The sequence below is a fragment of the Laetiporus sulphureus genome (assembly GCF_001632365.1).
Source record: "Laetiporus sulphureus 93-53 unplaced genomic scaffold LAESUscaffold_49, whole genome shotgun sequence".
Lineage (NCBI taxonomy): Eukaryota > Fungi > Basidiomycota > Agaricomycetes > Polyporales > Laetiporaceae > Laetiporus > Laetiporus sulphureus.
Genome location: NW_024468558.1, coordinates 30,815 through 58,550, shown reverse-complemented (window position 1 = coordinate 58,550; position 27,736 = coordinate 30,815). Strand labels below are relative to the sequence as shown.

The window sequence follows — 27,736 nt, the reverse complement described above, 5'->3', positions numbered from 1 at the left end:
CTTGCACGTTGGCGGTCATATCAAGGATGAACGATGTGATTTGGGCATTCGATTTCTACGTGTCCACTTTACTTCTCGCAGCGAGGATGCTTAGGGCGATAGCTCGCATACTCTATAATAATCAACTACGAACGATAGCTTCGCCATCCTTCATTTGATCGTTCCACCTTAGTTCCGCCCACGCGCAGGTCCAACCTTCAGGTGGTATGTGCCTGCGGATTCGCCGCTGGTTCAAGATTAGCGGCAGGGCTTGCAGCTTAGCCCCCCGAAGCTGTACGATACTTAGTGAGCTAGTCAAGAATTGGGAGATAGACCGCATTCATCGATCCGGTCATGACTTATTCTCGCCGCCCTCGCCCTCTGCCTTCGCATTCTCCGATTCAGACAGAGAATTGACGAACACCTTCAACGCCTCTCTGAACCTCTCGTCCCAATCCACCTCTTTGTCCGGCCTTATTATCTCCCATCCCTCCTCATCTGCACGCCAGCGTAGCTCCTTCTTCATCCGCTCCGCGCGCAGCTCGACCTCCGTCGGCGGCGGATAGCTCCGCTCGTCCTTCGTTGGCTCACGGGCGCCCCACGCCAGAGCGCGCGCCGTCTCGAGTCGCTTCGGGAGCGCAGCATAGTACTCCTCGCGCGCCTTTGCAATGTCTGACGCGAATGAGCGCACAAGGGACTTTTTATAGTATGTTTCGGCGTCCTTGTCGAAGTTGAGATCGGACGGCAGGAACTCTGTGAGGTGCGGCTGTGCAGGTGACGTGCTGGGGTCGAGATCTGCGTCTGCGTCGGATACCTGGGTGAGAACTTCTGGCGGAGGCGCGACGAACGGACGCGTCTGGCCGACAATGAGCCTGTAGGCATCTTGTGCGCCTTCACGGACTCTATGCCGCTCATTGAAGAAGTCCCAAATCATGTGCGGGATCTGCGAGAAGCCTATGTGGTTGATGAAGTGCACGAAGACAATTGGAGGCTGGGGAGGGATGCTGGCGGGTGGCGTATTCAACTCTGCAGGGATGAAAGATCCCGACGAAGATGATGAAGGAGAGAAGGATGATGGTGTTGGTGTCAGCCCGTGCATTATGGGTGGACTGAAGGCAGCGAATGGCTTGGAGGGCGGCAGACGCGAGGCGGTCGGTATCGGCTCGCCGTCGATGTCTGCACTAGCCTCTGGCTCCGGTTCTGGTTCATCAAACCGGCCATCTGACTCTAAATCTCGCGAAAGCTGCTCCTCCCTGTCCACGAGGTCAAGACTGTCAGTCCAGCCACGTTTGAGACCAGCCATAAATTCCTTGAATGTAGGCCGACCAACAATGACAATCCCGCCCTCGAGCTCGCGCCGCCGTTTCTCCTCTGGAGAAGCCTGAGGAAGAAGCATGGGCGGCGCAGGCGGTTGGTCTAATCCGACTTCGATCCTCCGCTTCTTCTTGATTTCCTCCGCTATGCGGCGTGCAAGATCACCGTAGCGTCTCCCATTAACCATCTCATAGTCCACAGCGGCGGCTACGAGGATCGGCTGAGAATATGGTCAACGCTTAGACATGAATATTAAAAGGCATACACCGGACCTTGACGTACTTCCGGAAGTATCGCATGCTCCGCTGCGAGTCCTCATCACCAGGCCACTTCGTCCCGTACACGGTCACCTTGCGCGGGTAGTCAAGGCTGCCTAGGGGCTCCTGTGCGAGGTACTTTACCTTGTCGACGTACTCCTGGCGGATTTTTCTGCATTGCCGGTAGTCATAGATGTACGCACCCGCGAGGGTGGACGTGACTCCGATGAAGATGAGCCAGTTGCGCGAAGGCAGCTTAGGTCGCTTGTCGAGCCATGACGGCGGGATCCCCGTATATTTCAGCGCGGCCTTGACACCTGCTAGCCGTGTTTTTGTCGGAGGAGCAGCGACATCGCTAGGAGTTGAGCTCATCGCCGACGCCGGCGAGAAGAATGAGACAATTCGCTCAAGATTCATTTCTGGGATTTCATATTGTCACGTGACAGACACTCTGCAATGTACAGTTATGTACTTTATGCGCACTTTCGGTTGTTGTACCTCGATGTGTCTGCTGGGTCGTAAGTTTAATTTGCTAGTAGCAGTCGAACTGTTCTTCTTAATCCATTAATGAAGACGTGATAAAAAGTTGGCAGTACGGTTTTCCAAATAAGGAAATACCGGTGATTGCCGGTGACAAACATGACCAAGCATCCCGCCTCGCATGTTATGTAACTTAACTGCTTTTATAACTGTACTCAGTGCTCCTCTATCTTCGTTCCTTCAACACCTGAACTACAAAATGGCCACCGCTCTAGCATCGTAAGTAGCATTGAATTCTATGGATATCGTTTTTCTCATTCTATGTCTCAGATTACTTCCCCAACCAGTATTTACATCCACCGCGGACGACGAAGAGACGGTCATTCAAGTCCCCGCGACAGTCGCATCGCAGTCAGTGGTAGTTCGAACGCCTGTTCCACCATATGGCCAGCGGAATGGATGGAAGCCAACGTCACCAGATGACTTTGGTGCGTTTGCTTATGTAGTCGTTATAACATTTAGAGACTGACGCAACCTCTCAGGTGACGGTGGTGCGTATCCCGAGTGCCATGTCGCTCAGTATCCTTTAGACATGGGCAAGAAGAAGACCGCCGCCGGCAACACACTTGCACTCCAGGTCGATTCAGAGGGCAACGTGCGCTACGATGTCATCGCTCAACAAGGCCAGCGACCGGGCAAGATCGTGCAGTCGCAGTTCAAGGACCTCGTCCCGCTCGCTCACAGGAAAGACCTTGATGACACTCAGCGGCAGATGGAACGCCCCACAGAGGATGACGTGCAGGCTACGACAGAAAAGACGCGAGCGGCACTGGAGAAGCTCGTGAATGGCAAGATCAAAGCGGCACAGCCCAAGAACGTTCCTGACAGCCAGGGAAAGACGTCGTTCATCCGATACACACCAGGGCAGCAGAATGGCGCAAATGGGCTCAAACAGCGCATCGTCAAGATGACCGAGGTCGTTGAGGATCCACTGGAGCCGCCACGGTTCAAGCATAAGAAGATCCCTCGCGGACCACCCAGCCCACCACCACCAGTGTTGAGGAGTCCTCCGCGGAAAGCCACGGCACAGGAGCAGAAGGAGTGGATGATTCCTCCTTGCATCTCCAACTGGAAGAACAACAAGGGTTACACCATTCCTCTTGATAAGCGTCTTGCCGCAGATGGCCGTGGTCTGCAAGATGTGAGTAATGATGCACGTGTGACTGTATAATTCCTGCTAATCACGGTATCTGGATAGCTGCACATCAACGACAACTTCGCCAAATTCTCAGAAGCGCTTTTCATTGCTGATCGACATGCCCGAGAGGAAGTCCGCCAGCGTGGATTGATGCAGCAGAAGCTTGCCGAGAAGCAGAAGGCACAGAAGGAGGAGAACCTGCGGATGCTTGCTCAACGTGCGCGCGAGGAGCGTGCAGGTATTGCACCTTCCCGCGCAACTGAGACTAAGGTCACCGTCGAGCGTACTGTGGCCATCCAGTCCTCGCTCGGTGCATATGGCAGTGAGAGCGAGGAGTCAGAGGCAGAGGAGTTAGGGGACGAGGAGACGGCGCGGCTGCGCGACCAGATGCGGCAGGAGAAGCGGCGCGAACGTGAGCGCGAGCTACGGATGAGCAACATGGGACAGGAGCAGCGCGCCAAGATGCTCGCGCGGCAGCAGAACCGCGATATCTCGGAGAAGATCGCGCTCGGGCTAGCGAAGCCGACGCTCTCGAAGGAGAGCATGGTCGACTCGCGTCTGTTCAACCAGGAGTCTCTCACGGGCTCGTTCGCGGAAGATGAGGCGTATAACTTGTACGATCGCCCGCTGTTCCACGGATCGTCGGCGGCCGCGGTGATGTATAAGGCGCGTGGGAACATCACGGAGGGCAACCAGGAATCGTTTGGGGAGGGCACGGAGGAAGGCATTGGGAGGGCGCTGGATAACGATAGGTTCGGGCTGGGTCAAGTGCGCATTGGCTTTGAGGGCGCGAAGGACCAGGAGGTGCGGGAGGGCCCGGTACAGTTCGAGAAGGACACGGGCGACGTGTTCGGGCTCGACAAGTTCCTGGACGAGGCGAAGAGCGGGAAGAAGAGGGGTTTGGATACTGACGTGTGAGTATTCTGCGTTGTTCGTGCTATTGATTGATGCTGACGCAGGTTCGCAATTTTAGCGGAGGTGCCCGCAAGAGACAGCAGCTCGACAAGGCAGCAGAGCGCGAGTGATTATTGTCTGACGTCTCTCTGTTGTTAGTCATTGTAACTTACTCTCGCCGTCTCTGTAATTTTACCGCTCTGTAGACCGTTTTATTATCGGATACATCATTGATCGATGGTCATTTCAGAAAGGGAAAAGCAACATGCTACTAATACAACAGGATAGAGAATCTTAAGTGCCTATATGAAGAGAAATGCTGTGCTTCACCGAGCCCAGTCAGAACGAAGGAGGAGGTTTGCCATGTACTTGCCCTCCTCGTGATAGTCACTAGGGATGATCCGGGTGATCTGATAACGTACGCGAGTCTTGTCCTGTACGCAAACATCGTTAGCAGGTTGGGTGCATTTGAGTGGATTGTCATGACTCACGTTGAACGTATCCATCTTGGCCTTGCAAACGAAATTGTACGTCTTGCCGGTGGCGCGCTCCATGACCCGGTTGAATTGCTCGTCATCCTGGTCCTGTCGCGCCGTGAGCATAAATATGGAAGTTAAAAATAGATATGACCGACTTTAATATTCGTGAGTTCGTCGGCGGACATATCGACGATCGTCTGGCCGACTTCGTTGAAACCCTGGAGCCACGCCTGCCCAGAGTAGTCCGCAACAGCCATAGCAACGATGTACCTAACACGAAACACCACCATCAACGTCGTCCACATCAGAGCTCGAACAAGCCCATACCTGTAACTCGGCTTCTCCCAGCTCTTATCGCACTTCTCGCAACGCCAGCCGTCATGGCCCTGGACGACCTTCTTGCTGCACCCAGGCGACTGGCACGCAGGGTACGCGATGTTATCCGACTTGATGTGCATGATCGTCGCGCGCGCCGAGAACACGTCCTGCCGGTCGGACGTCCCAAGTTCGCGCTCCTGCACCTCGCGCAGCGGTAGCACCTCGGCGCGTTCGAATTGGTCGTACGACCCGCCCGCGTAGCCCGAGCTCGATTGCGCCTGGTACGTCTCCTTCTCGCCCGCTGCGTCGTACCAACCGCGTAGGGCGTGCGCCTCGGCAATATCAGGGTTGACATGCATAGTGCTCGCGCTGATCATGGACAGCGAGCGGCCTGAGTGCGGAGGGTGTCTTGTAAGCATTGTTCTGTAATGAAGAATGAATTCGTTACCTCCAAAGTCGCCGACCTTGACACCCTTGAATGCGATGACGGGCTGAGGCTCATCTACGTTAAAGTCTTGCGCTTGTTTGCCCCACAGAGTGAGGCGGACAGAGAACTGAGAGCGATCGACGATTGTGAGCTCCCGCTTGGTGAGCTGCAGAAAGACAACGTCAACTAGGCGTTAGATGGAGGAAGCTGCGCAACCGACCGTCTTGTTAGTTCTCGAGTTGATCTCCACTGCGTCGCCGATCTCTTTGACGATGCCGATAACGTCTATTCACGCGGTTAGCCCGCAGTCGATATGCAACAATAGGGATAGTACACACCAACAGTGGAATCCTTCGGGATCTCGTTCAGCTTGTTGATCTCGACAAAGTTGAACTTGACAACTGGCACATTGGTCGCATCGAGACACTGGAGTAATGTGAGTATACGCCGCAGATGGGCGAGTGATTCTACCACTCACCTCCTCGACTTCCGTGTTGCGCTCGAAGCTCAGCTCATATTCATTCTGGACATTCGAAAACTTCTTCTTTGCAAGGTTGACTCTCGCCTTCGAGACATAGTACACCTTCCCTTCCTGCAGCTTGTCGTACAACTCATCGACGACGTTGTTAAAGCCGGTCGCCTTGATCTCCCCGGTGTCGTCCATCAACGTAACATTGAACAGTTTTCCCTCACCACGCTGGTTGGACCACGTCCTGATATCCGACTTCTGGATGACGCGCGCCTTGATCGTCCAGTGGTTCTGATAGGGGCTCAGACTCTCGATGGGGAAGATCGTGCCTCGTCCCGCGCGGTTCTGCTGCTGCTGTTGCTGCCGCTGAGCATTCTGGTTAACAACAGGACCGGACGTGATGGACGAAGACGCAGCGGGAGCCGCCGCTGCAGCGGGAGTTGTGGTTTGCGGGGTCGGGGCAGCGGTGAGAGCTGCGCCTGCGAGCGCAGGTGACGCCAGCGGTTTCGGATTTCCGATCTTCGGCGCGTCTGTGGCGAGGACACGCATCTTCATAATAATGAGCAACCTGTTGACCACACGCGCATGTATGAGCCTCTTTCTGTGGGAGTTCTCCTAGGCTCGCTTACCGCTTGTCCTGCACGAGATTGCAACTGAACCGCTCGATGACCGCGACCGAGTGTTTTCCAACCTGCCCCGTCTCCACGAGCTCGTTCAACTGCGTCGCGATCATCGCCTGCAAGAAATGTTGCCCATCCGACACGATCACGCGGTAGCGGTCCATCGTCGCCGACGCCCCTGAGCCCGGCGCGACCTTTTTGAACGAGAGAAACTGCACGGTTGGCTCCGACTCGAGCACGTCGGCGGGGACATTGTTCGTGTCCCCAAGACGCTTGACGATGCCTGCGGTGAGCTCGAAAGACATCGCGGTTTATGTGGTGTGCACTGTGGTGGTTGAGGATGAAAAGCGCGACGCGACGCGTCCGCGCTTAAGTGGCGCGTGTCTTAGTCAGCATTCTACTTTTTTGGCATTGCCATGTTGACGCCCGACACTGCAATTGAATATTGATCCGTCGTTCAACTCGCTCTGCATCCAGAGCATCCACACATGTCTCCTTCGTTTCGGCTTGCGATCTCAGTGGAACTCCACATCTCATCGTGTTCACAACTTCCACATTCATTCTTAAGAAGCCTTGCCCAATGCATCGCGAGCGGAGGTCTCCGATTGACACATTACTCAACAATAAATTACGAACATCTACGTCAAATGTCTAGGGATACAGCATCTCGACAACGAACAGAGGTTACTATTGATACAGTGGTGGGTGATTGCTTGTCAGAAGGCACATTGAACGGAAACAAAGAGGATCTACGGCGGAACGCTTCCCACGCTCAAAGTCTTTCGACGGCTCACTTGTCCTAGTCCAGCTAGCCGACTCAATCCCCCAGCAGCGTGCGCTGCGTCGCATCTCTCCCCGCTTTGAGCAAGTTCGACACCTCGCTCCCGCCCGTCCCCCGCGCAGGCCCGCGCTTGTCCGCCCGCGACATGCCCTCGGCTCCGTGCTCAGGCCCGAACGGCGAGCGCCCATTCGCCCTGGTGACGATGTAGATCGCCACAATCCGGATGTGCACGTCCCTGAGCTTCTTCAGCGCAGCAATCGCCGCATTGTAAGGCTCCCTCAGCGTCGGCAGCCGCTCGACAACCTCCCTCACCGGCCGGACGTGCGCGAGGTACTCGCGGTGCAGCCCGGGCATGTACCGCCGCATGCGCTCCATGAACCCGCGGTCCGCACGCTTGTTGTCCGGCGAGGGCCCCGGCGTGCGGCTGCTTCGCTGGAGCTTGTGATCGACGTCGAGGAAGATGTCCAGCGCGTGCATGACCGAGCTCTGTCCCGCAGACGCCCCGCCGAGGTCGAGCTTGTGCGAGTCCGGGACGCCTTCGAGGACCCACCCCGGATGGGATGGCCCCTTGGACGTCGACCCGGACCACCAGGGACGCACTGTCCAGTAGAACATGTCCGGGTCGACCGTCTCACGTATCGACTTGAAGATCTCGGTCAACTCGTTCACGATCCTCGCCAGCCGCGTGAGGTCGCGCGAGAGCGTCGCACTCGCGTACGTGTCGCTGTCGTTCGCGCTCCGGGTGGAACAGTTCGAGTTGGCGAAACGCTCGAAGATTTCGAGCATCTCGACGCCCTTGAGCTCGACGGCTGCCGAGGCAAGATAGAAGTTTCGCTCGTCATCGCTGCCGGAGAAGATGTTCAGGTATCGCATGTTGTCCAGCGATAGCGGTCTCTCTGGGTCCACAAGCTCCCAGTTCCAGAGGACCGTGTCTGCAAAGGTGAGCACCGGGGCCATCCGTAGCTGGCGCGAGACCTCGACGAGCGGGATAGCCAGGGCCTTGGGGACGATGATCGGGGCGTCGGCGGGTGGCAGGGAGTGGACGTAGAAATGCATGACGCTTGCAAGAACCATGTGGGCTCGTTGGAGAAGACGAAGGTCGCCGTTCAGCGCGGACACGCTAATGACTGGCCACTGCGATTTGCCGGCATGTTAGCTTCGCGGGCAATTAATCACGATCCATCGGGCTCACCGTTCGTATGGACGACCGCCAGGACTCTCCCTCCGCGCGCATCGCAAGTGCGCCGTCGCTGCAGTCGTCGCCCAGTTTCACAGCGCCGCTGGCCCCCGCGAGAGCCGTCTCCCAAAGTTGGTACTGCTCGGGCAGCCTTGGTAGCGGCTGTCGGGGGAAGAACCCGGTCTTGGGGTCGACGTCAAAGTCTGCTGGGCAGAGTCGTCCAGGTCCGCCAGTGCCACTGCCGAGGAGAGCTAGGAGGGTCGACGTGTCGGTGACGGATGCGAGCCAGTCAAGAGCGTGTACGGGAGACGGGATGGAGGGAACTAACATGATTGTCAGGATGGCCTGTAGTCGAGAGGGGACGAGGATGCGCTGTGGAGTTGTACAGGACATGGGATGGGACAGAGCATTTTATATGGAGCGGGTTGTGGTAAGAGGAAGGTGTTGAACGGTTCGCGTAGCCATCCTCGATCTGAGATGGATCGTATGCTATTCATCAATTCGGGACGCCCCGACCCCTTACGACAAGTGACGGCACAGAATATCGCAAACGCACGAATTGTCCCGTCCGTGCGAGTCACCATCCTGAGACACTCCGCCATCTCGGTCACCCAGGATGGTCAACTGAGCGGCCAATCTGTCGTGGGAGCTGCACCGTCCAGGCGCAGAGACACTGCTTCAGCCACCGCCTGTGAGCGATCGAAGCCTCCCCGAGACGCTATCACTGGGATCCGCGAAGGCACCTTCGAGGTCTTCTTCCTCAAATCACTCTGCTTCATGTGTCGATCCCAGATTGTCGCTGCCATGGCAGGAGCTGTCTGTGCGCGCTCGAGCCTGCCCGAGTCAGCCTCGCGCGATGGCCGCGGTAGGCGAGTCACACAAAGTCTGTGAAACAGAAAACAAAAAAGCTGCTGCAGATGGGATCTCGAATCGAACGTGTACGCTCGTGCGTGGCTGCGTCGCCAGGCCCACGGCCACGGCTTAGCGCAGCCCCATCCATCTCGTGATCACGCCACGTGCCGACCACGGCCGTCAGGCGTCCATTCCTGCCTTCCTGCGCCTTCGCGGGAGCAGTCGAGCACTCGAGAGGCACAGGCCCCATTGTCAATGGCAGTGTCACACATCTATTCCGACCGAGTCATGCTCCCGAGTCCGAGACTTGATATTGTCGAAAATAACATGGTCCTCGACATATCGGGGCTGATCTTCCTTGTACCATAGACTCCATCTTGTTCAGTATATACTTTAGCTTCCATTGCAATGTGTAGGGGACGGGGGAGGCCCAACGTGCTGTCTCGACAAACTCCACACCTGCATGGACACCTCAGTCCGAGAGCGGATCACACGATTCTCGCTCAATCTTCTAAAAATGCCAATCTGCATTCTTCTCCAGTCACATATTGTGTTCGAGCACTCGTGCGTCTTGTGGCAGCTACCGTTCGAACCTCCGTGTTAGCTTGGCAAGCAACGTGCGATGGTTCTTCTCTTTCGCCCAGGCAGACCTGCCGATAAACCTCAACGTAATGCTGGCCACAAATACATGCATACCTGTACGTCTTCCGTCTGCACACGCAGGAGAGTGGTGGCCATCAGCGACTTGAGTCTAAGTCGACCTTTCCCGCGCCAGGCCCTACATAGCACATGGCGGGCCAAAGTCTTCCCTATGATACACCGCCCCGTTCGCACCGCACGCGACTCCCACAGCAACGGCTCGATCCCTGATCTCAAATACAGTAACCTCAACCCGCGCGCGCGCAAGGCGTTGCATTTGATTTGGTTTGATGACGTGCAGTGCGGCAACGGCGACGAAGCAACGTTAACGGCAATCCCCCCGTTTCTATGATGCGCCCACGTCGGCCTGCATGATAAAAATATTAGGCGTGTGCGTGCGAGAATATACTTCATTTGTAATTGAAGCCAGCCGCAGGCTAGCACCGATGGGCATAGTGCTATTGGGATCCAGAGCTCGCCAACGTTGCGTTCGAGCTTTGGCTGGACGCAGGCCCTGCGGAAAGCAATGCACTGCGTGGGGTCGTGAGCATATGGACAGATACGATGCTCCATGTGCACAGTGCCTTGAAACGATGCCGATGAACCGTTATTTTCTGGCAGCGCTGGACGTGAAGATTAGCATTTGTTTCTTCCCGTTGATCTGTCACCGACATTGACCACACAGTGTGGATTTGGTCACTGACTGCGCCACTTACGAGAGCCTTCCGAACAGAGTTCGCCTGCAGGGACGGGCATGCAGAAATTCATATTCTCATCATCGCTTCAAGCCCCTTGTCCTGAGGCAGTTTTACAGGTGGACCACACAACTCACGGGGAGGATCTGAATCTGATGATAATCAACAACAGAAGCGATTGTCTCAGATATCGGAACTTACACACTTGATTGTTCCGTGGGCCACTCCTCCGAATTCGGAATTGCAGTCGCACCGCAAACATCACTTTGAACATGCACGTGGCAGAACCAAAACCAGCCCATAGACACTTGAAATGAAGCACATAGAGGTACAGTCAGTCAGTATTGGAGGTTACAACGCGTCTTCGCGCGGCAGTAGTCATCGCAACGCCCCGTCAATCAATCACTGATTCCGAACCCACTTCAGCCACTTCTGGCCCGTCTGCGCGTCCTCCTCCGTCTGGCACCGCCGGGCGACGACCTCGCGTACCTTCTCCTTCACGCCCATCTTGCCCCTACGCATATCATCGAACTGCGCGAGCAGCTCCTCGAGCGTGAGCGCTGTCCCGCCGCTCGCCTTGTGTGCGCCCAACACCATCTGCCCGATCTCGTTTTCGGTCGGCAGCGCGTATTTCATGGGAAGCGTGGGCTTCGCGTGATTGGCGAGCCACTCCGGCGGCGCGAGCTTCGGTGCGGTTTGACCGTTTGCCTCTGGGGAGTAAGTCCCGAAAAACTGTTTCTCGACGAACTCGTCCTTCACCTCCTCAAGCGTAGCGGGAGACCATTGCGGTTTCGGGTCTCTGGATTTTTCCACGAGGACGTGCGTGACGCCGGTGGCAAAATCGGGGGTAACACCGTGCTAGTACAGCTTGCTCGGTAAACAAAATGTTTGGAATGCAGAGTTCGAGGGATCGACTTACGCAGAAAGCAGTCGCGATATTCATCTCCATCTGGAGAGCTTCAAGCAATGTCATTTTCTTTCCCTTCCGGAGAGCGGCCAGAGCGACCTTCAGACTCGTCGGGCTACGCAGATGAATTGCGTCCGAGGTGTCCTTTGCCCACTTCCGCACAGCCTCGCTCGGGCCATTCGTCGCCTGTGTCTTCAGGTCGGCCACGATCTGCTCGACCGAGTCATGCCGGAAGCATGCATCGAGCGCACGACGGATGTCACCGACAAGGATGCTGTGGTTGTCCTCCGGTGATGGATTCGCCCGGTGCTCCTCAATCAGACTGTCGATCTGGCCGTAGGTCGGGGTCTCCAGGGAGGCAATACGTTCGAGCAGGGCCGATATCCGCGACGAGGGAACGTAATGTGTCGCGAAACCGTGCTCGCTAGATTGGTTCGGCGATCAGAGTTGATTATTTGATGTGGGAAGATGCGCTCACAAAACTGCCTTTCCTCTGATCTCATTGCCGGTAAGCCCGAGGTAGGTGCCAATCTCACCGTCCACTTGCGGCAGGAAGTAACTGGCGCCAACGTCCGGGCAGTATCCAATTTTGGTCTCGGGCATTGCGAATCTCGTTTTTTCGGTAGCTATCCGGAACGGAGCATTGACCGCCAGTCCAACGCCTCCACCCACTGAGACACAGTCGGCCAATGTTTCTTGCTACGTATACATGAATGGACTCACTCGTAATGCCGTCCATTACAGCCACATACGGCTTCGGCATAACAGCCAGAATGTAGTCCATCTCGAATCTACATGACGTGACGTCAGGCATTAAACAAACGGTGGGCGGGATGAGACAATAGAAACGTACTCTCGGTGGAAGAAGTCGATGGCTTTGGGGAGCGTATCAACATTTGAAGCATAGTTGACAACGCCTGCGGGCACAATTGTGCAATCAGAATGCGACACAGTTAGCGCGGAAGCTCACTTGCAACGTCCCCTCCCGCACAGAATGCACGGCCCACGCCCGTTCCTACGACCACCTTGGCCAGATCGCTCTTGCTCCATTCCTGAGGAACAAATATGAGTCATGGCTGTCACTGTGGCGTAATGGATGTTCGTCCTACCTCTACCTTCGGTCTGAGGATATTGAGCATCGGTTCATCGAGTGCATTGAGCTTGTCCTGGCGATTAAGGACGTACGTCCTCATCGGCCCGTCCTCCTTGAAGAACACCGCTGCCTGCGAGGACATCACGAAAGACTGAGGAACCTGATGTCTGCGAGCGCCATGTGGAACTGACCTCGCCCGGCGCTGGTTGCGACGCGCTGGAGGACATGTGCTGCGCTATGGCGGCAGTCCGCTGGGCTGCACGGCTGGAACGTGTCATCCTCCCGAGACGGAGCGTCCGCGCAAACATGGAAAGCAGAGACGACGACCAACCTGCGATATGGATGATTTGCGGGGATCCGTCGAGGGAAAGAAGCGCCTCACGCGCCTGTCCCCATCACCACGTGAACTCGCTCTTTCTTTCCGCCACCACCGCGACCGGCCGCGCAGCGCACTATTCCATTTGCAACACTGGACGGCGAAATCTGTTATCCATTCTTTGGAAGACAATGTCCAGCTCTGCTGCGTTGCCTGCAATTAGCACCCGTATCAGCCATGGAGGATACCTGGGAACGGTCAGGTTCGTCGGTGCAGTGGAAGGTACATCGGGCATCTGGCTGGGGATCGAATGGGACGACCCTTCGAGAGGCAAGCACGACGGGGTCAAGGACGGAAAACGCTACTTTACTTGCTTGTGAGAGTGAGATCCAGCTTGCCTCGCTGCTCATCACCGGCACTCAGCGCGAATTTCAGAGTACCGAATTCCGGCTCGTTCATCCGCCCATCGGCCGCAGTGTCCTACGGGAGCTCTTTCCTCACAGCTCTCATCTCCAAGTACATCGAGCTCCCTCATGGGTCGTCGACACTGGAAAAGGTCGTTCTGGGGTCCTCTCATGGCGCGATAGAAGTGGAGGCGGTGGGCCTCGATAAGATCAGAAGCAAGCTCGCTCAATTGGAACGGCTGCAGCAAGTGAGTTTGGACGGGGAAGGCGTTTCCTCCCCCGATCCGCCTGGGAGAATTTCGAGCACCTGCCCAGGTGAGCGCAACAAATTCTTTTTCTTCAGAGTCACAGTGTTCCGCGATGATTATGTCCGATGGAATGAGTGTTTGCACGATATCATAGTCTCTCTGGGTTGCGCTGGTCTAGAAATGGCCTTGTCTCAGGACGGGTTTGGGCCCCAGACGACACTCGTCAGATAGCCCGTGTAATTCTCGTTCTTTTTCCGCTTGACAAGCACGGTATACAAGATTGTGCTGTCGCTCTGCCCAGCATAATCACACGAGCCATCGCGAAACACGCAGCTTAGAGATCTCCCGCTAACGATAGTGCTGTACAGCTGTGCCACTGCTACTGCTCGCACGGCTTTTGTGCAAGGCACCTGAATTTCCAAATTGACGTGCAACGCTATCGAGGGCGGTTTAGCCACGAGTGAGACTGATCAGATCACAGTTACTGACACGTCGTGCATCAGGTATCCGCGGATTGGACCTGTCCAGGAACCTGATCCCATCTTGGGATGTTGTCGCACTAATCGTGTCAGAACTGCCGCATCTTCAGAGGCTCGCGCTCAAGTACGTACTGTCCCCATCCTCTTCATTCCATCCCAAACCGTCTGACGAGCCCGCACAGCCAAAATCGTCTCCTCCCCTTCTCCGACCATGCCCGCGCCGCGTCAGCCTTCCGCACCATCACGGAACTACAGCTGAACGCGACGTTGACATTGTGGCCTGCACTGCACGACGTCATCCGTGGGATGCCCTCTTTACGATCAATCGAGATGGGTTACAACAACCTGCGCACGCTACCGGCATCACACGGCGTTCATCTGGCTGTGAAGGAGCTCAACCTCGATAGCAACGCACTCTCCGGGTGGCGCGCGACATGTGAGGCGCTGATTTCATTTCCGAGGTGCGTCGGCACGCGCGCGCGAGACGGTGCTGGCTGACAGCGAAAGAAAATAGCTTGCAGCGCTTGGTGCTGACGGCTAATGGCATCCAGACGATTGACCCGTATCCGAGCGACACCGGTGCTGCACGCCTCGTGAACCTCAAACATCTCTCGCTCTCATTCAATCATCTGCGATCATGGCGTGATGTCGACGTCTTGCCACTCTGGTGTCCTGTGTTGGAGTCATTGACACTGATGGGCAACCCGCTCGTCGAAGGTGATTGCGGTACGCGTTTAGTGTTGCGGTGCGGTGTTCATCCATCCCCACAGATCCCGAAATGGGCAAGAATGCGCGACAGTTTACAATAGCAAAAATAGGCTCGCTCATCGTGCTCGATGCCGCAGGGGTACGTGTCTCACCGGGACACCCTTCATGCGGGTCACTCACACTCCAGCATCACCTTTTTTCGTTATCGAACATTGACTGACCGCATGCGGACCGCCCATGCTCGATCTGATCATCCTATGCTACACCGCACTCCGAACAGATAATCCCGAAAGAGCGAACGGACAGCGAGCTGTTCTACCTCTCGTACCTGAGCAGGCACGGGCCGCCGGGCGAGGATGCGCTCCCGCGATGGCACGAACTATGCGACAGTGTGTCACTCACTCTGGAATTTGAGAGAGAGTGCTTCCGCTGACTGCTGCTTCTGCAGAACATGGCAAGCCAGATAGCCTGCCGGCGACCGCGCAGGAGAGGCAGGATACGCTGGGAAGCCGGTTAATTGGTATACAGACTATCTGTCCTCCAGCAGCGTCGCTCATCTCCTTCGCCTAACGCAGAAGTGCACATTCACCGCTGCACCGAACCCCCCACCACACACCCACCCTCGTCCTCGCCTTCACCGACGCCGCTCCGTGTCCTACCTACCATGTCCATCCGAACCCTCGTCATGAAGCTCGTAAAGACGCTTAAGCTGCCGCGTGGCGCCCCGATGCGGCTGTGGCTGCGCATGCCGAACGAGAGCTTCGCGGAACTGCATGGAGACGACGCGCGCGACCTTGCTTGGTGGGGCATCGAGGATGGATCGGAGGTGTTCGTCTCTGCCGATGGCGCGACATGATACAGCTATGTTTTTCTCTGATGCGTATTATTGTGTGTGTGATATGAAACGACGTCGATCTCTCACAGGACAAGATGGGTGTGGATATGTGTTGCATTGCGCAATGTACGATAGCATACACAGGAATAGCAATGACGCGACATGACGCGACGAGAAACGAGTTGCACTTTAGACGACCTACCTCATACCGTCAACCGTTCACATGCATCCAGTCAAATCAATGATTTTGCGTTGCACGTCCAAAGCCGTCAGATCCGCTTGGTGCCAGATGGTCACAAACCCGTAAGAGATGACTCGCCAGAAGTCTGCCTGCCAAAATGTGCCCATGTCGTCTTCTCGCGTTACGGGCCGATAGCAAACCTTGAGCTTGATGAACAATCATTCCCACGTCCGCGCATATATGTAGCTCGAGTGACCATTGCGAATCCATTCACGGCGATTGGCTTGGCTTGACCAAAATTAACCCGAGGATCCAGGACATTCATTCAACTCGTCCAATGCTCGTTCGTCTATTGCAAGGCGACCTCTCCGCTCGTCCACGGACTTCGCGCGCATCTGCACCAGCAACGTCAGCGATGGACTCGTGGCCTTCGCGGTCTTTGCGTTCCTTCAGTCATCCATCATCAAGGTCCTGCCCCGCTACGTATCAGCCGAGGGAAGTATTGCGATCACACACACTCCGCCAGACTCGCGCATCAGTAACGTTCGCCAGATTTGGTTCCTTTGGTCCATTCAGGGACACCCACTTGCTTGACGGGAGGCAAAAATGCTCGCTGCTCCTGCTTCCCTCCAGTCGCACGCTCCGTCCTGCTCGGCGCGAACCTCAGGGCCAAGGAGGACCACGCTTGGCCGCACTCCAACGCGGGATATTCAAGTATACGATGCACGACGCGCGGTCCATACAGGGATATCCGAGACGAGAAACCTATCGAGAGAGCACCAGCGACGAACGAGTCCATATGCCAGCCATGGAGGGTGGCGCCTTTCGCGGTCCATCCCGCCGAACGAAACGACCTATCCAGGATAGACGCATGTACGCCACGGACCCATGGCCTCCTTTCTTCCTTCGACCAGTCCTATAGGAACGATATTCATCCTGACCCGCGACCCGCGTCCTAACGCGCCCATCCGCTATCCCCATTGGCGTGCCTCGGCGGGCGATCTTCGAATCGTTCATCCTTCTCGTCGCGTCTTTTTTCGTCCCTGCGACGGTCATAATAAGGGTCAGGGCCTCGACGGTCATCATAGCCACTCCGCCGGTCATCGTACCCTGCAGGCCTCTTATCATCAATGTCCCTCCGGGGAGGGGGAGACCTGGGGGGGCGACGATCGTCGAAATCGCGGCGGGTAGGTGATCGGGAACGATCCCGACGGGCGTCGCGTCGGTCATCCCTGTGGCGGTCGTCACGGCTATAACGGTCGTCTCTTCCATAACGGTCGTCGCGGCTGTAGCGGTCATCACGACGATCATCGCGGCGGTTGTCACGACGATAGTTGTCAACGCCGCCGCGCTGAGATGTGGTTAATACCTGGATGGATATGCATGAATGGCCGCACTCACGTCGGCGTCCATGGCGACACGAACGGGCTGGCCGCGGAGATCCTTGCCGTCGAGTTCCTTGACAGCGCGCTCAGAGTCCTCGCGAGACAGGTATTCCAAAATTCTACGCGCAATGTGAGAAACGTCACCATCGCCAGTAATGCAGATATCTCACCCTTCGCCAGGAGCATCACGATCGATGTCGGCATAAGATACGCTACCAGCTTCGCGGCCAAAGTCCTTAAGGTCCTGACGAGGGCGAGATTAAGGTCAGGTCCGTCCATCGGTGGGAGAGCCAAAGGTCCATAAACGCTCAAGGTCCGGTCATTGCAAATCAATCAGACAACGCGGTAGAAGCAGCTCCATAAGAGGCACGATCTTCCCAGCGGCCATTTTCGAGTCCGGTAACAATTGCGCAAACGCGGCCAAGAACTGCTGCAAATCAGAGTAATAAAAAATCATACCTGCCAGCTGGTGTCCCGGGATATGCCCGAGACGACGAGGCGATAACCAGGCGGACGCCTTGTGCGAGGGGCACGCTCAGCCTCGTAGACATCCCTGCGGGGGCGAGTCTCCTTTGCGAATTCAACGACGATGCTTTGTCAGAAGTCAGTAGGCGCGTGAGAACGGGCAGCGACAGCGGGAAGCGCATACTTGGCACCCATGAAGGGCTTGCCGTTGAAGTGGTGGACAGCCTCCTCGGCGTCGCGGGAGCTCTCGAACTCGACGAAGCCAAAGCCGGTCATGACGCGGCAGTCGACGATGCGGCCATATCCATCGAAGAACTTGGAGACGTCGTCGGCGCGGGTGTCGGGAGGCAGTCCTGTGCAAAAAAGGGGGAGGGAGGGGAAAGCAAATGCGTGAGCTGGGAGTGGTCAAGAAGAAATGAATAAGATGCATTACTGCCGAGATAGAGACGACGGGCCATGATGGTGGTGAAGAGCAAAAGACGAGTTGGTGCTGGCGTCTTTCGGCTGAGTTCAAATGGACCCGGCGACTGGTCCGTGCGCACCACGAGGCAGATGCCCAAATCAGGCAATACTTCTCATCGGATATGGACTGCTTACTCAAGCGGAGGCTGGGATAGGCCGGCGTCTGGGACGGGGTCTGGGGCTGGCGAATCATTTCGGCTTCGGCGCAGCCAATGGAGGCGTGCCTGACGCAGGACTTGACTCGCCTGACCAATGGCGTGCTTGCTCCTCTCCGCCCGGCATCCGTCAACACCGCGCGGCTTATCTGATAATAAACAGCGCAGATTATATTCATCTCTTCGCCGCTCCCTCCCCCCCACACCACTATGTTATCCCGCGTCTCCTCTCAGGCAAGCAGATCCATCCCCCGCAATGCCCTCAGGACGAACGTTGCCACGGTTGCCCTCAGGAATGCTCGTCGCACTCTCGTCCAGCCCTCGGGCGCAGACCGCGCTAGCGTCGTCGACGTGCCCTCTACCTACGAGGGCGATGAGCATTTTACGCCCAGAGCAGGTGAGTTGCTTTGTTGGCCAGCTTTTTCTGTGCTCCTCAACAAATTTATGCGCTGGCAGACATGCTCGGCTTCAAGCTTGAAATGCCCCGCCGTGAGGGCACAGTAGGCGAGAAAGTCCGCCCCATCTACCTCGACATGCAGGTCAGTGTTGGTTCCCACGGCCTCTGCCGCGCTCCTTTGCTCACTCAGCACTGCAGGCAACAACCCCCGTCGACCCCCGTGTACTCGACGCCATGCTCCCATATTTTACCGACCAATACGGCAACCCTCACAGTCGGACACACGCATACGGCTGGGAGGCCGAAAAGGCCGTGGAGGATGGGCGTAAGGCACGTGCTGGCGGAACTGTGTCCGACACGCTGTATTGACTTGCCTCCTTTCTGCGACAGAATATTGCCGACCTCATTGGTGCCGACCCAAAAGACATCATATTCACCTCGGGCGCGACTGAGTCAAATAATATGGCTATCAAGGGTGTTGCACGGTTCCATAAGGACAAAAAGAGGCATATCATCACCACCCAGACGGTACGTTTTCAGAGCTGGCGCCGTCCACTGAACTTTGACCCGCTCACTCCACTCTTTGACGCTCAGGAACACAAATGTGTGCTCGACTCTTGTCGGAAGCTGCAAGAAGAGGGATTCGATGTGACTTACCTCCCGGTGCAAAAGAATGGCATCGTCGACCTCGCTGAGCTGGAGAAGGCCATTCGGCCAGACACGGCACTGGTTTCCATCATGACCGTGAACAACGAGACGGGCGTCATCCAGCCGATCAAAGAGATTGGCGCACTCATTCGGCGGCATCGCGGCGTGCACTTCCACACGGATGCCGCGCAGGCGGCAGGCAAGATCCCAATCGACGTGAACGAGATGAATGTCGACCTCATGAGTCTCTCGGGGCACAAGCTGTACGGTCCCAAGGGCATCGGCGCGTGCTATGTCCGCAGGCGGCCTCGTGTACGCTTGGAGCCTATCATCAACGGCGGTGGACAGGAGCGTGGATTGAGGAGTGGGACGCTAGCGACGCCACTAGTTGCGGGTATGGGTGAGGCTGCAAGGATTGCGAAGCAGGAGATGGCGGTAAGTGCAAGTTTCTTGAGCAGGCGCGCTGATGAGGCTTTGCACGTACCTTTGTACCATGAGATCAGCGGCAATGCAGTCTGGACTCGTGTCAGCTGTGCCGGCTGAGCTGAGATGTACCGTGCAGGGGTACTGAGCGCCTCGTCTTCCGCTTCGTTCTTCGACGTCAGATTTTGATGCTGATCTATTGTTTGTGTTGTCAGCGAGACCATGCACACGTGAAGGAACTATCTGAGCGCCTCATCAAGGGCATCAACGCGAAAGTGGAGCACGTCGTGCGAAACGGTGACACGAACGGCTATCCCGGCTGTGTCAACCTTAGCTTCGCGTATGTCGAGGGCGAGAGTCTGCTCATGGCGTTGAAGGTGCGTATTTACGGTCAGCTCATCGTGAGGTCCATGCCAACTTGGATTCGTGCTGCAGGACATCGCATTGTCATCAGGAAGCGCGTGCACGTCGGCGTCGCTCGAGCCATCGTACGTGCTTCGCGCACTCGGAGCTGCAGAAGACATGGCGCATTCGTCGTTGCGCTTCGGTATGGGCCGGTTCACGACCGAGGCTGAGGTCGACTACGTGATTGAGAAGATCGTTGCCGTTGTGCAGCGGTTGCGGGATATGAGGTGCGTGCTCATGTTACAATCTATCATTTGGTGACTGGTAGCTGACTTCTGGTGTCATGGTAGCCCGCTGTGGGAGATGGTTCAGGACGGCATCGACATCAGCTCCATCGACTGGGCGCAGCATTGAGCGACCATCCCAGCCTCCTCCTACCCTGCATCCCCTTCGCTTCTGCTCACACATCGCATCCGATACAACTATTTCCTATCCTTGTGCAGTCATTGTTCTAGTCCGTTTCTCCAACGTCGCTACGGCGACGAAATATCCGCGGCGCTGTCCGCACCCATTCTAGGGCCTTTCGTTTGCTGTCATCTCCTGATATGTCTCGTACCATGTGTCGTATGTCCTGCGACGGTGACGAACATTGAATGTAATTGTTGTTCGTAGTTACTACGCGTACTGTGGATTTATATGAGCTCTGTTAAATAACTAGCTGTCCAAGTTGACCCGGGATAATCGGGTGAGCGAAAGGTTGGTTCGCCTTTTCTGTGAAAGTTGGATAATTGGCGGTGCTCTTGGTGCTTTCAATTTGAGTCGGCTAATGATTATCCTCGGGATGCAGCCAATCGAGCTGCAATCACCGTAACCAACTATCAATGAGGTAATGTGATACTGTGGCCACCAATCACGGCGCGTTTTGAAGATACGGCGCAAGCGCCCAGTCTTGGACTCTAACCTCTCTATTTTTTTTCACCGAATATGTGTTGCACATTCTTCTTGCTTTAGCGACTGTATTTCTGCTCTGAACGTCAACACATGTGCGTTTTGGCTACAAGAACGTAACAGAATCTTGATACACTTATCAAAGTCAAGCACCGCCACGCCGATCAACATTCAACCTCAAATCAGTGTCTACGACGAGAAGAAGGTCAGTGGACAGCATTGAAAGACTGTTTCACCCTAGATCATATACGGCTGTGCGGCCTCATTGTAGCTGCGGCTGGAAGTGCGCTGGGAACGCATCTTTCTTTTCACGCAGTCACTTGGTTCTGCACAAATGCTGTGATGGATCATCTTTGCTTGACGGCCGTAGCGCACAGGGCACAGGCATTTTCTGGTTGGGAACGAGTGCGCCGACTCAATTTAGGTCCCGATCCACCTATGGGAAGATGGTTGCACGTCCCTAGCGTTGCAGAGCTCTCAAAAGGCATGCTCAGTGTGATTCCCGCTCGCTGGATGCGATGGTTTCGATAGAGCCTGCAAGTTCGATGTGAGCGGCAGACGCTGAGAATATCAGCTAAGTTGAGCCCACCGTACTGTGAGAACTGCGCAGAATCCTCAGTCGACTGGTCAACTCCAACAAGAGAAGAATCTTTGTACCTTGGCATCCGTAAATTCTTTTTCCCTTGCATCTGATGATCGTACTGCGAGCATGTTAGATAGCTACTCAGAGTTAGCTGCTACTCACATCTTCGTCACCTCCTGTCCTCTGTTCATAGCATGACGAGCTTGACCACGGAGCCGATCGAGCTGCTGGAGGCAAAGTGAGCTTCGATCTTTCCCCTGTTAGCCAGTTTGCTAATTCCGAGGGCTTGTCATGCATAGCTTCATATCGAATTGTGCCTCTGCATCCGGAGCAGGCGAGTGTGATCGTAACTGAACGCTGCAATGCATTGGAACGATGACCTGATCTAGCCCTCATATTCTACGAACATATCACTACGTTCAACCAAGAGGTTAAATTCTTTTGGGGCAAAAGGTCACTCCCGGCAGTCCTCTTCTTCATCAATCGACTGGTGGCTCTCGCCTATGGTGCCGTATCGATCTCAGCGTTATTGAATATCTACTCACAAACTGTACGTATCGTGATGGAGCTTCAATCTGATCACGGCGGTCTGACAGGATGCCACGGCAGAGGTTCGTTCCGAGTCCTCTACTCACGGACTTGCAAAACCTATTACATTTCATGCCTTTTAGCTGTGAAGTAGTGGAAAATGCGTTTTCCAGTCTTATAGTTGAAATCGCCATGGTGTCCGCAGGTCAATTTACGTGCACCCCATTCCAGCTAGATACTGACATCCTATTGCAGTGCTCACGTTACTACGAGTATATGCAGTGACCGGACGTGACTGGCGTCCCACCATAATTTTTGCGTTGCTAGCCTGCGCAAATTTGGGGCTCGATATTGTCCTCGGTACGCTCTCTACGATGATTGGATTGAACGAATCGTTCCATCACTGACTCTCTTGTCGTGAGAAGACCTCGTGAACAAATCAACCGGGGTCATCGTACTAGAATCAACGGCAATATGCTACTCGTTCCCACAGAATTCGTTTGCGAGCACCTACACAAAGTAAGCAACCCGTTCTGTCGTCAGTTTATGTACTCTTCTCAACCATCAACTACCAGGTGTAAGCTGATTATAAGCACTACCTTCTCCAAATGAGCCACACTGACGGTCACTTCGGTAGTAATAATTACCCTCCTTGTTATTTCTGTGGTCCAAAATGTTGCACTGGTCGGTGTCATCTGGTGGAGGCTATACAAACAACTCAGCCGGAACTCGACTGGAGTGCTTTCTCAGAGGCCTTCACTGGTGGCATTGTTGCTGAGAGACGGTGAGTAAAGCTTATGTTGTAGAACCGTGATTGCGTCATCTTTTTTTCTGTCTATAGGTACGATTCAGTTCGTGTACGTGGCCAACTCTAGTCCATTGCAGGGGAAACTGAGGCATCGCCATAGAATACTATTACTGCTGAACGTGAGCACGAACGTACTATTGCTTATTGGCCAGGTCAGTGACCCAAATGCGCATCAACTTTCATACTGCTGCTGCTGAATGTCTTCATAAAACCGTGACGTCCTATGTAGAACGCCACATATGTTATCGACAATTTGGGGACACCGTTAAGTTTCAGGATCTATGCTGATTGCAACAGATACTCATGCGTTTTATAGGCTCAACACAATTCTTGTCTCTCGGATTTTGCTGAATATCCAAGAAACGGCCCGAGCCGCGCAGAGGGAGCAATCCGATACTCCCTCGTTTGTGCGCTCAGGCCATGGCGTGCAGACTGAAGCGTACATCGACATTCCCAGCCTTGTGATCCTTTCTGACGCCTCAAACAGCGTCCCTGCAATCGGTTCAGAGACGGAACCTTCTGTAGCCACCGCCAACCGGATAAACGCTGTTGTGAACGAGACCATGATTGCCGGCCCTTCGAATCAACACCGTCATCACGAAGCACAGCAAGTTGAGATGTCCATGGAAGCTGGACCCTCTGGACAAGGCCGCGAGTACGATGTGGAGCAAGGGCAGGCAGAGGGAGAGGCCGCCGAGGATTGGGAGGAAGAAGACGATTGGGAGGACGACTACTAAGACGAGGAGCTGGAGTTGTTCGTGTGTAACGTGTTTCGGAATCTGGTAAGTTGGTTGACGCATGCGCGACGTCCACGCTGAGTTTGGGTACTTTAGGTCCGCAATTCATTCCCTGTCTCGAAACTTTCCTATACAAGGCTGCAAGCGTCCCGGTTCCATATTTATTGGTTTTTGGAAAATTGTTACAATCTTCGCTGTCATACACCACTCATACTATACGTATTACGCGCGCATCCGGTTTTCTATTCATGTAATATTTTGTCCGCCTATATAGTCAGACATGTGCAATGTCTTTCGTCGTCTTCAAATTGCTCTGTGACGGTAGCAGACCTTTCGATACTTCGGCTCTGTGGTTCTATTCATACTATACTCGGACTATCTACGGACGTTCATGCATATGAATATTTGAACACCTCAATGACTCAGCTCGATGTGCTAAGGCCGACATGGCGACTTAAATCAACAATATGCTGACCACCTGTATCATGAAAACCACGATATGCAGGAGGTCGCACATGTAAAATTACTAGGAACGAGACGCGACAACCGCAGAAAGAACTATGAGCTGAGACCGCCTCTCCGTGCCCATCCGGCCCTGAATGGAGAGGCAGGCTGAAGCTTGAGCAAGAGCCGGCGCCGATTCGACATGGATATGCGTACCGTCGTCAGCCACAGACGCGTCCTTTTGCGCTCAGCCTATTTCAACCAGGCAACAGCATGGAGCATTCGACATTTAACAAATTCCTAGCATCGTCCTGTGCGCAATCTAAACAAATGGTATCGCCAGCCAAACTGAATGTAACGTGCTCGCGACGAACGTTCCCCGGTTTCCTGCACTGTAAACATCTCCGAATAGGAAATGTCTGCAGCTAGCTAGGCGTTCGGTAGGCCGTTGATTTGCGAGAGCTCCTTTCGTACCTGCCATAGCCAAGAAACCGAGAAGGACCGTCAAGGCGACGCGACATCGATCGGATTGCGTCACAGTATGTACGAGCTCCAGACGGCACCGTGATGGCTATGCAGATCCTCTTGCATTGCCCCCGGCCACATGAAGACACTCATCCCAATTAATGGGGCTCATGGTACGTCGTCTCCGTGACCTTTGGGTGATTTGCCCGATGCCTGGAAAGGTACAGATTCCGTCGTGCGAAACGGTGACCCGATCGGCTACCCGGCTTCGTCAACCTTAGCTTTGCGTGTGTAGAGGGCGAGAGTTTCCTCATGGCGCTCAAGGTGCGTCGTTACGGTTGTTCATTGTGTGAGGTTTATGATAACTTTGGGTATGTGCTGCAGGATATCGCATTGTCGTCACGAAACGCGTGCACGTCGGCACCGCTCGAGCCATCGTATGCGCTTCGCGCGCTCGGAGCTGCAGAAGACATGGCTCATTCATCGCTGCGCTTCGGTATGGGCTGGTTCACGACCGAGGCGGAGGTCGACTACGTGATCGAGAAGGTAGTTGTGTGTGTGCAGCGGTTGCGGGACATGAGGTGCGTGTTCGTGTTATGATCTATCGTTTGGTCACTGGTAGCTGACCTCTGTTGTGCTAATAGCCCGCTGTGGGAGATGGTCCAGGACGGCATCAGCATCAGCGCAATCGACTGGGCACAGCATTGAGCGTCGGACCATTCCAGTCACCTCCCGCCCTCCGCTTTGGCTCCCTCATTGCGTCCCATACAACTATTCCTTAACCTTGTGCAGTCAGTGTTCAGATCTCATTCTATGATGTCGCTCCCGCGACGACATATCCGCGGCGCCGTCCGCACTCATTCAAGGGCCTTTCCTTTGCTGTCGTCTCCCGGTATGTCCCATGCCACGTTCAATCACGACAAGCTTTGCAGATATGGCGCAAGCGCCCAGTCTTGGAGGCTCCAGACCTACGTATTTCGTTTCATCGGGGAGCAAACAGTGATCGTTGCACATTTATCTGTCCTACATAGTATTCCAGCTGTGAAGTCCAACACATGCGCATTCAAAGTCTTGGCTACAAGAGTGTACCGAAATCTTTATGAACTCATCAAAACCAAGCACCGGTTGTCGACAAAGAATGCGATTATGTCTTTCGGACGCGGAGATTATTGAGTCCCAAATCAGCGCACATGACGGGCACCACTGCACAGCCTGTTTCGCCTAAATCATACGGCCTCCTTGTAGCCGCGGCTGGCGACGCGATCATCAATATCGGCACCTCAGGGCCAGAGGCACTCAACGGTTCTTCCTTTCCGCCGGGTGGATTGCGTCTGCACAAGTACGGTGATGGATCGTCTTCGCTGGACGGTCGTAGCGCACCTGGCACAGGTAGTTTCTGGTTCGGAAAAAGTGCACTGCTGAACCAAACGGCATCGTATTCACCGCGGGCGTGACTGAGTCAAATAATATGGCTATCAAGGGTGTTGCGCGGTTCCACAAGAATATAGGGAAGCGCATTATCACCACCCATACAGTACGTTTTCGGAGCTAGAGCCGTCAATTGGACTTTCATCCTCTTTGATGCTTAGGAACACAAATGCGTGCTTGACTCCTGCTGGAAGCCGCAAGAGGAGGAGTTCGACGTGACTTACCTCCCGGTGCAAAAGAACGGTATCGTCGACCTCGCTGAGCTCGAGAAGGCCATTCGGCCAGACACTGCGCCGGTTTCCGTCATGACCGTGAACAATGAGACGGGCGTCATCCAGCCGATCAAGGAGATTGGCGCGCTCGTTCGGCGGCATCGCGACGTGCACTTCCACACACAAGCTGTACGGTCCCAAAGGCATCGCGGCGTGCTACGTCCGCAGGCGGCCTCGTGTACGCTTGGAGCCTTTCACCAATGGCGGTGGACAGGAACGTGGGTTGAAGAGTGGGACCCTAGCGACGCCACTAGTTGGGGGTATGGGTGAGGCTGAAAGGATCGCGAAGCAGGAGATGGCGGTGAGTGTAGATTTCTTGAAAAGGCGCGCTGATGAGGCTTTGCACGTACCTTTGTACACTGAGGTCAGCGGCAATCCAGTCTGGACTCGTGTCAGCTGCGCCGGCTGAGCCGAGATGCACCATGCAGGGGTACTGAGTGCCTCGTCTTCCGTGTTGTTCTTCGATGTCAGATTTTGATGCTGATCTCTTGTTTGTGTTGTCAGCGAGACCACGCGCACGTGAAGGAACTATCTGAGCGCCTCATCAAGAGCATCAACGCGAAGGTCGAGCACGTCGTGCGAAACGGTGAGACGAACGGCTATTCGGGCTGTGTCAACCTTAGCTTCGCGTATGTCGAGGGCGAGAGTCTGCTGATGGCGCTTCAGGTGCGTATTTCCGGTCAGCTCATCGCGAGGCCCATGCTGACTTTGGGTTCGTGCTGCAGGATACCGCATTGTCATCAAGAAGCACGTGCATTTCGGCGTCGCTCGCGCCATCGTACGTGCTTCGCGCACTCGGAGCCGCTGAAGACATGGCGCATTTATCGCTGCGTTTCGGTATGGGCCGGTTCTCGACCGAGGCGGAGGTCGACTACGTAATTGAGAAGATCATTGCGATTGTGCAGCGGTTGCGGGATATGAGGTGCGTGCTCATGTTACGTTATATGGTCTGGTGATTGGTAGCTGACTTCTGGTGTCATGGTAGCCCGCTGTGGGAGATGGTTCAAGACGGCATCGACATCAGCACCATCGACTGGGCGCAGCATTGAACGACCATCCCAGTCGGCATCCTCTTCGCCTCGGCTCACTCATTGCATTTGATACAACTATTTCTCAATCCTGTGCAGTCAGTGTTCAGGTCCGTTTCTCTAGTGTCGCTCGCGCGACGAAATATCCGCGGCACCGTCCGCACCCATCCTAGGTCCTTCCTTCGCTGTCGCCTCCCGTTATGTCCCGTGCCGTGTGTCGTATGTCCTGCGACGGTGATGAACATGTTGGAAGTGGCCGACCGACGGCACTTCTGGTGAAACGCGCTCAACGCGTCGGGAGGGACAAGCGCCAAGCGACGGCTGAAACGCGTCGCAGGGCGGTACCTGGAAACAGAGCGGGCGAGTACGGAAGGGCAGAAAACGTATAAGTATGCACCTGTATTACTGTACTCCCCAGTCATTTGTGGCCTCACCAGCCTCTCACTCCCTTTGCGCCCATGAGAC

General features: G+C 55.2%; 12 protein-coding genes across 12 annotated transcripts; 7 read left to right on the top strand and 5 right to left on the bottom strand.

The window, feature by feature from the left end:
• Positions 1–23: 23 nt before the first annotated feature.
• On the bottom strand, positions 24–1,922 carry LAESUDRAFT_685536 (uncharacterized protein; the record flags this gene model as incomplete). The annotated part of the gene is made up of 2 exons (XM_040905893.1): positions 24–1,513; positions 1,566–1,922. The coding sequence occupies 2 exons, from the start codon at positions 1,920–1,922 to the stop codon at positions 332–334; spliced, it is 1,539 nt and encodes a 512-aa protein (XP_040760049.1). The 3' UTR covers positions 24–331.
• Positions 1,923–2,239: 317 nt separating this feature from the next.
• LAESUDRAFT_412606 (pre-mRNA-processing protein 45) lies at positions 2,240–4,556 on the top strand. Its single transcript, XM_040902344.1, has 5 exons — positions 2,240–2,309; positions 2,361–2,518; positions 2,573–3,231; positions 3,289–4,142; positions 4,202–4,556. Exons 1-5 carry the CDS (start codon positions 2,290–2,292, stop codon positions 4,251–4,253), a joined length of 1,743 nt encoding a protein of 580 aa, XP_040760048.1. The 5' UTR covers positions 2,240–2,289; the 3' UTR covers positions 4,254–4,556.
• On the bottom strand, positions 4,298–6,780 carry LAESUDRAFT_412613 (replication factor-a protein). The gene is made up of 9 exons (XM_040902345.1): positions 6,445–6,780; positions 5,825–6,383; positions 5,685–5,772; positions 5,567–5,631; positions 5,368–5,512; positions 4,929–5,310; positions 4,757–4,871; positions 4,614–4,700; positions 4,298–4,556 (listed from the first exon to the last, which is right to left on the bottom strand). The coding sequence occupies exons 1-9, from the start codon at positions 6,738–6,740 to the stop codon at positions 4,449–4,451; spliced, it is 1,845 nt and encodes a 614-aa protein (XP_040760047.1). The 5' UTR covers positions 6,741–6,780; the 3' UTR covers positions 4,298–4,448.
• Positions 6,781–7,252: 472 nt separating this feature from the next.
• LAESUDRAFT_662169 (Indoleamine 2,3-dioxygenase) lies at positions 7,253–8,723 on the bottom strand (the record flags this gene model as incomplete). Its single annotated transcript, XM_040904976.1, has 2 exons — positions 7,253–8,350; positions 8,409–8,723. 2 exons carry the CDS (start codon positions 8,721–8,723, stop codon positions 7,253–7,255), a joined length of 1,413 nt encoding a protein of 470 aa, XP_040760046.1.
• A 2,149-nt stretch (positions 8,724–10,872) lies between these two features.
• Positions 10,873–12,939, bottom strand: LAESUDRAFT_730287 (3-hydroxyisobutyryl-coenzyme A hydrolase). The gene is made up of 8 exons (XM_040909806.1): positions 12,771–12,939; positions 12,596–12,709; positions 12,457–12,538; positions 12,340–12,403; positions 12,210–12,277; positions 11,965–12,157; positions 11,499–11,910; positions 10,873–11,437 (listed from the first exon to the last, which is right to left on the bottom strand). The coding sequence occupies exons 1-8, from the start codon at positions 12,804–12,806 to the stop codon at positions 10,982–10,984; spliced, it is 1,425 nt and encodes a 474-aa protein (XP_040760045.1). The 5' UTR covers positions 12,807–12,939; the 3' UTR covers positions 10,873–10,981.
• Positions 12,940–13,086: 147 nt separating this feature from the next.
• LAESUDRAFT_662134 (RNI-like protein) lies at positions 13,087–15,590 on the top strand (the record flags this gene model as incomplete). Its single annotated transcript, XM_040904974.1, has 9 exons — positions 13,087–13,271; positions 13,331–13,614; positions 14,051–14,150; positions 14,209–14,487; positions 14,541–14,743; positions 14,797–14,873; positions 15,015–15,123; positions 15,183–15,254; positions 15,310–15,590. The coding sequence occupies 9 exons, from the start codon at positions 13,087–13,089 to the stop codon at positions 15,588–15,590; spliced, it is 1,590 nt and encodes a 529-aa protein (XP_040760044.1).
• A 249-nt stretch (positions 15,591–15,839) lies between these two features.
• On the top strand, positions 15,840–16,837 carry LAESUDRAFT_412433 (uncharacterized protein). The gene has a single exon (XM_040902343.1). The coding sequence runs from the start codon at positions 16,088–16,090 to the stop codon at positions 16,670–16,672; it is 585 nt and encodes a 194-aa protein (XP_040760043.1). The 5' UTR covers positions 15,840–16,087; the 3' UTR covers positions 16,673–16,837.
• Positions 16,605–18,089, bottom strand: LAESUDRAFT_730282 (uncharacterized protein). The gene is made up of 6 exons (XM_040909805.1): positions 18,034–18,089; positions 17,785–17,953; positions 17,595–17,727; positions 17,306–17,379; positions 17,152–17,254; positions 16,605–17,101 (listed from the first exon to the last, which is right to left on the bottom strand). The coding sequence occupies exons 1-6, from the start codon at positions 18,056–18,058 to the stop codon at positions 16,706–16,708; spliced, it is 900 nt and encodes a 299-aa protein (XP_040760042.1). The 5' UTR covers positions 18,059–18,089; the 3' UTR covers positions 16,605–16,705.
• A 321-nt stretch (positions 18,090–18,410) lies between these two features.
• LAESUDRAFT_706309 (cysteine desulfurase NFS1) lies at positions 18,411–20,444 on the top strand (the record flags this gene model as incomplete). The annotated part of the gene is made up of 8 exons (XM_040906620.1): positions 18,411–18,614; positions 18,674–18,756; positions 18,813–18,962; positions 19,005–19,142; positions 19,209–19,697; positions 19,901–20,062; positions 20,121–20,317; positions 20,381–20,444. The coding sequence occupies exons 1-8, from the start codon at positions 18,428–18,430 to the stop codon at positions 20,442–20,444; spliced, it is 1,470 nt and encodes a 489-aa protein (XP_040760041.1). The 5' UTR covers positions 18,411–18,427.
• A 1,837-nt stretch (positions 20,445–22,281) lies between these two features.
• LAESUDRAFT_762872 (uncharacterized protein) lies at positions 22,282–23,634 on the top strand (the record flags this gene model as incomplete). The annotated part of the gene is made up of 4 exons (XM_040913162.1): positions 22,282–22,294; positions 22,345–22,449; positions 22,515–22,608; positions 23,214–23,634. 4 exons carry the CDS (start codon positions 22,282–22,284, stop codon positions 23,632–23,634), a joined length of 633 nt encoding a protein of 210 aa, XP_040760040.1.
• A 1,221-nt stretch (positions 23,635–24,855) lies between these two features.
• Positions 24,856–25,251, top strand: LAESUDRAFT_762871 (uncharacterized protein; the record flags this gene model as incomplete). Its single annotated transcript, XM_040913161.1, has 3 exons — positions 24,856–24,867; positions 24,928–25,124; positions 25,188–25,251. The coding sequence occupies 3 exons, from the start codon at positions 24,856–24,858 to the stop codon at positions 25,249–25,251; spliced, it is 273 nt and encodes a 90-aa protein (XP_040760039.1).
• Positions 25,252–25,992: 741 nt separating this feature from the next.
• Positions 25,993–27,292, top strand: LAESUDRAFT_815357 (PLP-dependent transferase; the record flags this gene model as incomplete). Its single annotated transcript, XM_040914680.1, has 6 exons — positions 25,993–26,077; positions 26,133–26,421; positions 26,486–26,544; positions 26,748–26,909; positions 26,969–27,165; positions 27,229–27,292. Exons 1-6 carry the CDS (start codon positions 26,012–26,014, stop codon positions 27,290–27,292), a joined length of 837 nt encoding a protein of 278 aa, XP_040760038.1. The 5' UTR covers positions 25,993–26,011.
• Positions 27,293–27,736: the final 444 nt, after the last annotated feature.